This window comes from Erinaceus europaeus, chromosome 19 (genome assembly GCF_950295315.1).
Source record: "Erinaceus europaeus chromosome 19, mEriEur2.1, whole genome shotgun sequence".
NCBI classification, from domain to species: Eukaryota; Metazoa; Chordata; class Mammalia; order Eulipotyphla; family Erinaceidae; genus Erinaceus; species Erinaceus europaeus.
The window spans coordinates 1,819,378-1,830,987 of NC_080180.1; the positions used below are offsets into that span (position 1 = coordinate 1,819,378).

The window sequence follows — 11,610 nt, forward strand, 5'->3', positions numbered from 1 at the left end:
TTTAAAAAAATAAAAAAATTAAAAATAAAAAAATTTAAAAAAAAGAAAAAAATGTGGGGGTCAGGAGGTAGCGCAGCGGGTTAAGCACACATGGCATAAAGTGCAAGCCCCCGGCTCCCCACCTGCAGGGGGGTCTCTTTATGGATGGTGAAGCAGGTCTGCAGGTGTCTGTTTTTCTCTCCCCCTTTCTGTCCTCCCCTCTTCGCTCCATTTCTCTCTGTCCTATCCAACAAGGACGACAGCTATGATAGCAACAATGATAAACAAGGGCAACAAAAGGGAAAAATGGCCTCCAGGAGCAGTGGATTCAAGTGTGGGCACTGAGCCCCAGCCATAACTCTGGAGGCAAAAAAAAAAAAAAAAAAACCAAAAAAAGTGTGAATTGCTCTTATGCGTCTTTAAAACTGTGAACAGTGGGGCCAGGAGAGAGCTTACCTGGTAGGCGCTAGGCCACGCTGGAGCTGACCCCTGGCGGACTCCTCCCCGGGCCCCGCGAGGGGGATATTTTTCCGCTATCTCAAGTGGGCCCAGCCGCAGACCCTCTGGGGCGGGTGACCCAGGTTAACAGGCCCCCAGGTTGGGGACAATGCCCGACACCCTCCTCCCCGGGCCTCACACAAGTGTGGCTTTGTGTGGCAGACACACAAGTGCTCGGCAGTAGCTGTGATCAGGGCTTTAAACTATGTTTCAATTACCCTTCTATTATTCAGCTGGTATTTAAGCGTGTTTATTATTCAAATCAGCCCAGAGTGTGTAAACAACTGTCACTTGCTGAGACAATGACTAGGGGGCTCCATCCACCCTTCCAGGTGTACTCACGGCCCCCCGCGCCCCCCCACCCGCGCTTGAACATTGGACAAACACAATGCCTGAGTGACTGCCTTCACTCCGTCTCTGCAGCCCCATGCCAATTCTATTACATGAAGAGGGAAATCTATTACATTTCTCATCATGCACAACCGTGCCCTGCTTTTGTCCATTGTTATCATTAAGGATTGGACTAATAGGGGAGAGATGCTGAGAGATAGGGCAGGCGCGGAGAGGGGCCAGCTCAGACGCGGAAACCAATTTCTCCACATTATGGTGATGGTGTGCATGAGGGGGGCGGGGGTGGTGGTGGTGTCGGGAAGCTTTCTCGAAAAACAATGCAAAGAAAATTATTCCCTGAATAAAAAGCACCACACAGAGAAAGGAAAAATCTGGCCCCCGGAACGAGCAGCCCTGAACCCTATTAGCTCCATTTCGGACCCCGTGGATGAAAAGGAAGGAGGTGGGGAGCAGGGCCTCCGCGGAGCCTGGGCCCCTTCTGAAGGGCTGGTCCCTGAGGGCCGTGTGCGGGCGGGCAGGGGTCTGCGGGCAGACACTCTGAACTGCTGAGTTCAGGGCTGCCTGTGTTCCTCGCAGGCTCTCCTCTCCTCCCACGCCCCCTCTTCCTCCCCCATCCCCTCTGGAGCCTCAGTTTCCACAGATGAGTCAGTGACAGAGCATCATAGTTATTTTGTTTTATTTTACTTCTGGCAGGCTTATCATTGGGGCTTGGTGCCGGCACTATGAATCCACTGCTCCTGGGGGGACAGTTTTTCCATTTTATTTGATGGGACAAAGAGATATTGAGAGAGGAAGGGGAGATAGGGAGAGAGAGAGAGACATGTCATACTTGCTTTCTGATTTTTATTAGGTAGGACAGAGGAATTGAGAGAAGAGGGAGAGAGAGAGGGAGAGGGAAAGGGAGAGGCTCCTGCAGGTGGGAAATGGGTTCTTGAACCCGAGTCTTTGCACTTGGTAATATGTGCACTTAGCCAGGTGCACTATTTTTGTTTTTGTAGGACAGAGAGAAGTTGAGAGGAGCGGGGTAGATAGATAGATAGACAGACAGACAGACAGACCTGCAGCCCTGCTTCCCTATTCATGAAGCAGCCCTCCTGCAGGTGAGGAGCAGAGGTCGAACCCAGGTCCTTGCACATGGTCACACATGCTCTCAACCCTCCACAGGTGAGCCGGCCTCCCGCCTCTGCCCTGCACCTCCCCGCTCCACTGAGCACCCTCACCACCAGCCCCGTCTGTTTAGCCCCAAGTGACCGCAGTCGGGTGCCTCTCAGCTGCCATGTGTCCGCCGACCCTGTCTGAAAGTCTTTGAGTTGCCTGGCATCTTTGGAAGCAGCTCACAGTCTTCAAACCGGCCCCGAGACACTCAGGGAAGGAGGGAGTGGACGTCTCTGTGAACAAGGGGAGCGTCGTGGGGAGCTCAGGCTGGTGGACCTGGAACCTGAGAAGCCAGCCTCCGGGGGACTGAGTCTGGACATGGACTCCAGGCGCTCCATGCCGTGACACTCCCAGACCTGCTGTTTCAGGGCCGTGACCGTGGCCGTCAGTGGCCGTGGGCGCTGAGGAGCGGCTTGGGTGGGCTGACTCCTGGCTCTTGGTTCCCCAGCTTGTGGAGGGGCTGCCCAGGACCCCTTGGTTCAGGGTGTTGGGCCTGCACATGGGAAGGGGGGCCCTGGCTACCCGTTTGGGTGGCATTGTTGGCACAGAGGCACCGGAGGCGGCTGTGCTGGGCTCCACTGCCCCTCCTTGCACTGTCCGGCCATCCGAGACCACAGCCCTGGGCTGCGGAGACTCTGTGAGAACCTGTATCAGCCCCACACCTTCCCCAGAGAGACCCTCCCCATGTCCCCCGGAGGAAAGGGGTCTGGGTGTGGGGTGCCATTGTCTCACCCACTGTGCTCGAGGGGCCCTGGAGGGGGCTGGGCTCTCGGGGAGACAACGGCACCTGGCTGCCTTCTCCACACACAGACACGCAGACACATGGACCCACAGCTGTGCAGGAGTCCCAGCTGGTCACCTTTTTGGCACCGGAATCGAGTCTCCGGCCCCAGCTTTGAGTTGCGTGTGAGGTCAGGCCTGCTGTGTGGAGAGAGGAGTGGGAGTGACCCAGCAGAGTGCTCAGAACAGTGAGGTCTTCAGACAGCCACGGGGCCTCCTCCTCCTCCTCCTCCTCCTTTTATTATCTTTATTTATTTATTGGATAGAGACAGCCAGGAATTGAGAGGAGGAGGGGAGATAGAGAGGGAGAGAGACAGACCTGCAAATCTGCTTCACCACTCACAAAGCTTTCCCCTTGCAGGTGGGGACCGGGGGCTCGAACCCGGGTCCTTGTGCACTGTGATATGTGTGCTCAACCAGGTGCGCCACCAGCTGGCCCCCTCTTCTTCTTTTTTAAATTATTGTTTAATATTGATTTACAAAATTATAGTGGTCCTGGAGGTGACACAGTGGATAAAGCACTGGACTCTTAAGCATGAGGTCCTGAGTTCAGTCCCCAGCAGCACATGTACCACAGTGATGTCTGGTTCCTTCTCTTTCTCTGCTTATCTTTCTCATGAATAAATAAACAAATTCTTTAAAATATTACAATGTCAGAGGGATACAGTGTTGCACCGTTCCCACCACCAGAGTTCTGTGTCCGCACTCCCTCCATTGGAAGCTACAGCTTCCTCCCAAGGTCGCAGCTATGGGTGGATGATTATTTCTACAACTGTCTGTCTATATCTGTGTATATTTGGCCTTTTTTTTTTTTAAAAAAAAAAATCCCATCTTCTCTTGCTTTCCAAGTCACACATAAACTTATTATCACATCCAAATGTCCTTCCCTTTCTCCTCTGCTCTCTCTGGGTCCTGATGGAGTTGGGGTTCAGAGCCCTCTGGTCGTCTTCCCCTGACATTTCTCCCCTTCTGGGAGTGTGGACCAAAGATCTTTATGGGGAGTTGTGGCTTCTGGAATTGCTTCCCCACTGGACCTGGGCGTTGGCAGGTGGACCCACACCCTCAGCCTGTTTCTGTCTTTCCCTGGTGCAGTCCCTGGGACTTCGCAGAAGCCCGTGGATTGGATGTCTGGACAGCTGTGCTGCCGCCACCCAGACCCACCTAATGGGTGACCCTGGAAACACAGTCCGGCTGCAGGGAGGTTCACACCCAGCGGGCACCTGCAGGACCCCGGGTTCAGAGACACAGAGACCTGTTGGTGAGAGTGGGGAGGGGGCCCTGGCCCCCCAGCCCCAGCGAGCCGTCGCCTGCTGGCAACAGACTGTTTCTCTTTGCAGAGTGGGACTCACTGTTTCTCCTTCCTCCAGCTGCACTGGGAGGGGAGGGCTGAGGCCGCTCCGTGGACCTGGGTGGTTTTCTCCCTGGGGCTTGCAGTGCGTCTGACTTACACCTCAGACATAACTGAGTAACTGGCAGTGCACGTTGGGGAATGAGTGTCGGGGCTGGGCCTTTCCCTCACAGGTGCCCTCTCTCCCAGGCCCGGCTCCGCTCAGCCCCGCTCCCGGTGAGCTCCTGCTTCCCTGGGCCGAGGCCTGGCTGTGGCCAGTGTTTAGCCAGCAGCGGCTGGTATGCCTCCAGCCTTCAGCCTCTGGCCTGGGTCCGAGTGATGGAGCTCAGTGTTCCCCTGCTTCCTGTAGATTGTGTCCCCCTGCAGAAGGCTGTGGTCAGTGAGAGATTCCAACAGGCCCTTCACACAAGGTGCTGGACGGGGCCAGACCCCCGGACCTCCCTTCTCCAGGGCCGAGGGAGGACGGGGCCTCAGCATCCGCAGAGTGGTCATGGCTACCACGGGCTGCACAGTGGGTTTGGAGAGAGGCCCACAGTCACCTCCTCCCGTCCCAGTACTGCCCCGATCTGGGGTCTCCCTGCGAGAACCCTGACACACACAGGCAGACTCGTGCAGAGACACTCGCAGTCTCCAGAGTGGAGTGAGGGCCACTATCCCATCAGCAGGGGCAGAGATGGACCTCAGGCTTCCACCCCATGGAAAACTACTCAGCTCTGAAAAGGAGTAGGTCCCTGACGGGTGTCATGCCTGGATGAGTGTGGGCACCAGCACCCTGATCGATGGCCGCCCCCTCCAGAAATGGGGTGTGTGCTCGAGGGGGGCTGGGTGTCGGGGCCGGGGAGGACGTCTCCTGGGGGAGCGTCTCTGGAGGGGTAGTGCTCTCTACCGGCTGGGTGTCGGGGCCACAGGTCAGTCTCCAGTCTGGCTCTGGGCGTCTGGGCTGAAGGCAGAGTGATGTCTGCACTTGGACTCGGCACAGTGGCAGGCAGCCCCCACCCCCAGTCATACGAAAGAACAGAATCAGGGGAGAGATTGAAGGAGGGACACGCAGGTGTACAGGGGAGGGCGAATGAGTCAGCGGTGACGGTCGGGGTGGAGAGAGTTGGGGTGTCTGTGCTCCCTGTTCAGACATCTTAGAATCAAACGTAGGACAAAGAGCTGCCTCTGGTCTAATGGAGGTAACAGTGATTATATGTACACACACGTGTGTCGATATATCTTAGTTACTTTTTTTTTTGCCTCCAGGGTTATCACTGGGGCTCACTGTGAACCCACTGTTCCTGGCGGCCACTTTTTTCCATTTTATTGGACAGGACAGAGAGACGTTGAGAGAGGAGGGGGAGATAGGGAGAGAGACAGAGAGACACTTGCAGACCTGCTTCACTGCTTGTGAAGTGTTCCCCCCTTCTGCAGCTGGGGAGCCAGGGACTCGAACCCAGATCCTTGCACGATTCCTTGCGCTTAGTATTATGTGCACTTAACCAGGTGCACCGCCTCCCGGCTTATGGTGGTGCAGGAAATTGAACCCGGGGCCTCAGAGTCTCAGGCGTGAGAGACTCTTTGCAGAACCACTATGCTATCTTCCCCCCCCCACACACACACACACTGCCCCTTAATAACATTCATGCTAACTTCCTGCTGCTTCTATGACTTTCCTTTACCCCATTGTCCTCTGTGTGCTACGCTTTCACGGAAACACTTTCTGGCTGTCAGTGATTTAAGACCGGCTTGCAGACTTGCAGGACTGCAGGGCCGTGGGTTCATGAGTGTCTGTGACTCTGTGGCCCTGGCCCCACCGCTCCCCCTGACAACCACAAGTCCTCACAAAGTCTAAGAGAGAGCTGGGCTGTCACTTCCCCCCAAGTCCACTTGCTTTAGTTACCTGTGTTCCACCTCTGGCTGAGACCACCCAGTCGCCTGTCCTTCACGCTTAAGAAACACCTTTAGGTGTATGGCCATCTTTTTTCCCCTCCAGCGTTCTCACTGGGGCTCGGTGCCCGCACCATGAATCCACTGTTCCTGGAGGCCATATTCACCCTTTTGCTGCCCTTGTTGTTATTATTGCTGTTGTTGGATAGGACAGAGAGAAATGGAGAGAGGAGGGAAGACAGAGAGGGGGAGAGAAAGACAGACACCTGCAGACCTGCTTCACCGCTTGTGAAGTGACTCCCCTGCAGGTGGGGAGATGGGGGTTTGAACTGGGATCCTTACGCCGGTCCTTGTGCTTCGCGCCACCTGCGCTTGACCTGTTTTTCTACCTCCTGACTCCCGCAGAAGCCTTTTAATTTGATGTAGTCCCACTGGTTTATTGTTGGATTCGAGTAACTGAAGACTCCTGCTTGCCCAAGATGGAAGAGTTCAGGGAACAGGGCGGGGCTTTCAGGTTCTGGCAATTACCGGCGACCTGCTCTGAGGTGAGAGTGCTTTTCAGGCACCTGTCTTGGGGAGACGAGAAGTTGTGCCCATGTGCCAACGACCAGGCTATAGACCACGAGCCTCCCAGTAAACAAACGGACAAATAAGCCAAAAATAAACACAGAAGCAGAGAGCAGAAAACCACCCTGCAGGTGGGGAGCCAGGGGGCTCAAACCAGGATCCTTATGCCAGGCCTTCACACCGTGTGCGCTTAACCCACTGCGTTACCACCCCACTTCCTGTATGTGTCCATCTTTATGGTAGTCTAGGTTGGGCGCTAACATGATTTTATTTTATTTTATTTTATTTTATTTTATTTTATTTTATTTTATTTTATTTTATTTTTAGTCTCTCAAAACCTCTTCAGCCCTTGCTTTCTTCATCTGGTGCCTGTCTTCTCTGGACTTCCTGGTCACTGTGTGCTGACACTTCTCCTCACCCATGTCTCAGTGTCATCCTCCGGTCCCTCTGTCCCTCTGCGCCTCCCCTGGTACTGGCCAACCCCTCCTCCTCACCTTCATCTCTTTCCATTTAGAGATTCTCTCTTCAGTTGTATCTGGTCTGCGGGTTCGAACTGTGACTGTGCTGTTCACTTTTAGAAATTCCGTGTGATTCTGGCTCCAACATGGTTGGCATTTTATGGTGCCTGGTGTTTCTGAATCTTCTTTGTGTTTTTTTTTTTAATTTTTTTAGTAGTGGTTTAATAATGATTGACAAAAAGATTGTAAGATAACAGGGGTACAACTCCACACAGTTCTGACCACCAGCGTGCCCTGTCCCATCCCCTCCATTGGAAGCTTCCCTATTTTCTATCCCTCTGGGAGCCTGGACCAAAATTCTTTATGGGGAGCAGCAGGTGGAAGGTCTGGCTTCTGTAATTGCTTCTCTGCTGGACATCGGTGTTGGCAGGTGGATCCACACCCCCAGCCTGTTACTGTCCTTCCCTAGTGGGGCAGGGCTCTGGGGAGGGGAGACTTGGGCTGGGCTCTGGGGAGGGAAGGCTCTGGGGCGCATTGGGGAGAGTCAGGGCTGGCTCCCACTGTCACTCAGCCTAAGGGTTCCATACGCAGCCTCAGACCCTCACTCAGCTGTTTATGCTGGCCTTTCAGCGTGGGCTTTTTCCTCCATTTATTTGAGAGTCTGGACTGTGGCTATGGGACCTTTTTTTTTTTTAATAAACATTTTTAAAAATTATCTTTATTTGTTTATTGGCTAGAGACTGCCAGAAATTGACAGAGAAGGGGGAGATAGGGAGAGAGACAGAGAGACACCTGCAGCCCTGTTTCACCACTTGTGAAGCTTTCCCCCTGTAGGTGGGGGTCAGGGGGTTGAACCAGGGTCCTTGTGCATTAACGTGTGCACTCAACCAGATGCATCACTGCCTGGCAGCTGGGGACTGGGAGGGTCTCGAACCCAGGTCCTAGAGTTTTGTAACGTGCGCCCCCACCCAGCACCAGTACAGGGATATTTATCTGAGGACCCAGGCTGGAGTTTATTCAGAGCCCAGCCGGAGACACTGGGCTTCAGCTCAGCTGTCTGGCTCTCCAGAAACATCCTCCCCTTTCCTGTAAAGCAACCCGGCTGCTGCTTTGAAGAAGTCGCTGGCTCGCATCTCCCAGCGTCTCCCAGCTGTTTCATATCTGGACGGCCTTGGTGTCACCCCACCTTCTGCCGGAAGTGAGAGCATGTGTGGGCTGTCTGATCAACCTTCCTGAGGCTCCTGAAGTGTCCATGTCGTCATCCCAGGAGGCCAGGGTTGAGGGGAAAGGAACAGGCCCCAGGCCTCACAGCTGGGGGGGGGGGAACAGACCCCAGGCCTCACAGCTGGGGGGGGACAGACCCCAGGCCTCACAGCTGGGGGGGGGACAGACCCCAGGCCTCACAGCTGGGGGGGGGAACAGACCCCAGGCCTCACAGCTGGGGGGGGAACAGGCCCCAGGCCTCACAGCTGGGGGGGGGGAACAGACCCCAGGCCTCACAGCTGGGGGGGGACAGACCCCAGGCCTCACAGCTGGGGGGGGGACAGACCCCAGGCCTCACAGCTGGGGGGGGGAACAGACCCCAGGCCTCACAGCTGGGGGGGGAACAGGCCCCAGGCCTCACAGCTGGGGAGGGGACAGACCCCAGGCCTCACAGCTGGGGGGGGACAGACCCCAGGCCTCACAGCTGGGGGGGGAACAGACCCCAGGCCTCACAACTGGGGGGGGAACAGGCCCCAGGCCTCACAACTGGGGGGGGAACAGGCCCCAGGCCTCACAGCTGGGGGGGAGTGAGGGTGCCATGCCCAGCACGGAGCCTCCTGTGGCTGGGGTGGGCAGACCTGTCCTGGTTTGGGGTAGTTACTTTATCGGCCGCTTGTGAAGCTTTCCCCCAGAGGAGGGGAGTGGGGCTCAAACCCAGATCCTTGTGCTTGGTGATACTTGTGCTTAACTGGGTACCTGCCCCCCCTCCCCGTTTTATTTAGGCTTCTTGCCCCAGGGTAGGCTCTGGGTTCCCAGCTCAGGGCAGAGCACAAGACTGGCGAACCATAGCCCTGGGTTCAGGCCCTGGCACAGCTTCTGCCAGAGCTGGGGCTGCTCTGGCCTCTTGTCAAGCAGACAGTCCAGGACGGTAGGTCCCCTCTCTGGCTGTGGGTCTGAGGAACAGGGAGCATCACTCTGGTCTGGCCTGCCTTGACCCTTGACCTGGTTCAGCCCCAGTCACGGAGGGACAGTATTCTGGTTTCCAGATCCCCCACCCCCCAGCCAGGGAAAAGAGGGGACAGTGGAGGGGCACATGGAGAGGCCAGTGCACTCCAGGGCAGAGGGGTTAGAGGGCAACAGAGGCTGGGGACTTCCTGAAGGGTGCCTGGGCAGGGGCTTGGCCTCCTGCTTGAACCCTTGCACCTGGCCTCACCCCTTCCCTCCTGACCAGCATTAGGTTGGCAGACCCTGCCCACTTGGGAGAGGGGGCAAAGGAAGCCCCTAGAGCCTTTTCCCTAGACCCTTTCCCTCTTTCCTGTACACACCCTCCCCTGGACCCCCTACCATGGGCTCCCTCCCCCTGCTGCCTCCACCTGGCCCCCTCCCTGTACCCCCCTGCCTGTCTGCCTTATCTGATGTGCAGACACAAAGACTCCCCCCAGGACGGCCTGATAACAGGTGACCTTGTGAACGTGTGAGTGCAGGGAGCAGAGGAGTGGGGGACACTGTCTCACCAGCCCTGCTAGTCCTGCTCCACCACAGGGAAACAGTCCCCCACCCTGAGGAGGCCACCCCAGGTGGAGAGCCAGCTGGTTTCCATGGAAGGTCGGGGTGCTGGGTAGGGGGTAGAGGGATGGGGTGGCGGCCCAGCTCTTGACATAGCCTGAGGCTGCACTTTCTGGGGTGTTCTAGGCTGGGTGGGGTCCCTCCTTCCTGTTTCCATCCCCCAGACTCTGGGCTGCCCCTGGGGACAGATTCCACCTGTCTGGCTGCCCTTCGCCTCCCTTTGGGTCCCCTCTGGCCATGACCTTGTCCTGTCCATGGGGGGGCTGGCCCTTCCTCTGAGGGCTGACAGGACACTGCTGGGCTCCTGCCCCTCCTGTTCCCTCCAGGTGACGGATATCTCTTCTAAATAGAGGAGAGAGCTGAGTTGAGGAGCCATGGCGCCCGGGGACCCGTCAGGGGGTGTGACGTCTGAGGGGACATAAATCTGGGTGCCGGTGAGGCTGTCAGCGGTCAGGCCGTTTATGAACCCTGGCCGCTCCCACTATAAATCATGGGAATAAGCCAAAGCCGAGAAGAAGAACGACCCCGTCTGTAATCCGACGCTGCCTGTCAGAGCGATAAAACCCAAATGAGATGCGGCCCGAGACCCAGACCTGCCTTTATGAGCACAGGGACGAGAGAGAGGCCGGCCCTCCACCCGCTGGCCTCCTAACCCGGGACGGGCCCATCTCCCGGCTCTCAGCACCCGGCCTGGGAGGCTGGAGTATGGGTGCCTGTGTCCCACTCTCAGCCATGTGGGTGGGGTACTGCTGTCTTCAGCCCTTAGGGGAAGGCTCTTGGGCTCCCCTGCAGCCCTGGGCCCTGCCACCCCAGCCCTCCGGGAAGCAGAGCTGTCTGTTCCCACCACAGGGTATCAAGCACCAGGCCTGGCTGGGCTCCGTGGTCCACAGGAGCCTGGGGCTGCACGTGTGTGTTGGTGTTGTGTGTGTGTGTGTGGCGGGGTACCCCACTCGTGGGTACTCGTGACCTCTGGACACCGGGCAGGAGTCCGAGAGCTTCGGGCTGGGTGCTGCCTGGGAAGGGGGCTGCCCTCCTCTGGCCTGGGCCTGGCAGCTGGTCCTTCTGCCAGTGTAGATGTGGGCAAGGATGAGATTCAGGTGGGCTCAGGGGTCAGAGAGGTCTGGATGGGCCCTGGAGTGGGGGCCCAGGGGTGTTGGGGGCTGAGCAGGTAGGAGGGTCCTGTGGCCGGTCTTTCTGCAGGAGGGCTGTGCGGCCTGGTGGGGAGAGGGGCAGGGGTCTCCCTGGTGGCCCAGGGGCAGGTGGGCCGCAGAGAGCCTGGTGGAGAGAGGCCCCAGAAGGAGGCAGTGGTACCCTCACTGCCATGTGGGCACTGGCGGGGACCTGCTGGTGCCACCTGCCCTGGCTTCCTTCCAGATGCCCCTAGAGGCTTCCTCTGCGGGGGGCAAGGGGGTAGGGGGACACAGGTGCCCCTCCCCCACCTACGTCTACCCTGCCTGCTGTCCCCTCCCAGGAACCCTAATCCCACAATAGGTAGGACAGTGTGGAGGAGACAGGCGGCAGCCAGGGCCGGCCTCCCCTTCCGGGACTGTCCCAGGTCTCTGTGAGCCTCACCCATGGCTGTCTCCCCGCCCACCCAGGCTCCTGGGCTGTGTGGCGTGCTGCTGGTGGTGGGGGAGGGGCTGTTCCTTCTCCTCTTCACTTTATTTTCTGGTCAGAGAGAGATAGGCAGCAACAGGGGGAAAGACAGACGCTCAGAGCCATGGGGGAGTGATGGGAAGACCGGCTGAGGGACCGTGAAAATACCGGCTTGCTCCATAATCCACGTGCCCTGCCATGATTTCAAGCTGGGTTTGAACCCTGACTCCACCTCAGAGT

At 57.3% G+C, this 11,610-nt stretch overlaps 1 protein-coding gene across 8 annotated transcripts in view; it reads left to right on the forward strand.

Moving 5' to 3' along the window:
• The window catches only part of RPS6KC1 (ribosomal protein S6 kinase C1), a 237,226-nt gene extending 230,086 nt beyond the window's left edge, over positions 1-7,140 (forward strand). For all 8 annotated transcript variants that reach the window (XM_060178417.1, XM_060178418.1, XM_060178412.1 and 5 more), the window contains one exon: positions 6,875-7,140. In XM_060178417.1, the coding sequence (XP_060034400.1) occupies positions 6,875-7,125 (251 nt within the window). In that variant the 3' untranslated portion in view covers positions 7,126-7,140. The remainder of the gene's footprint in view (positions 1-6,874) is intronic.
• The last annotated feature ends 4,470 nt before the right edge of the window (positions 7,141-11,610 follow it).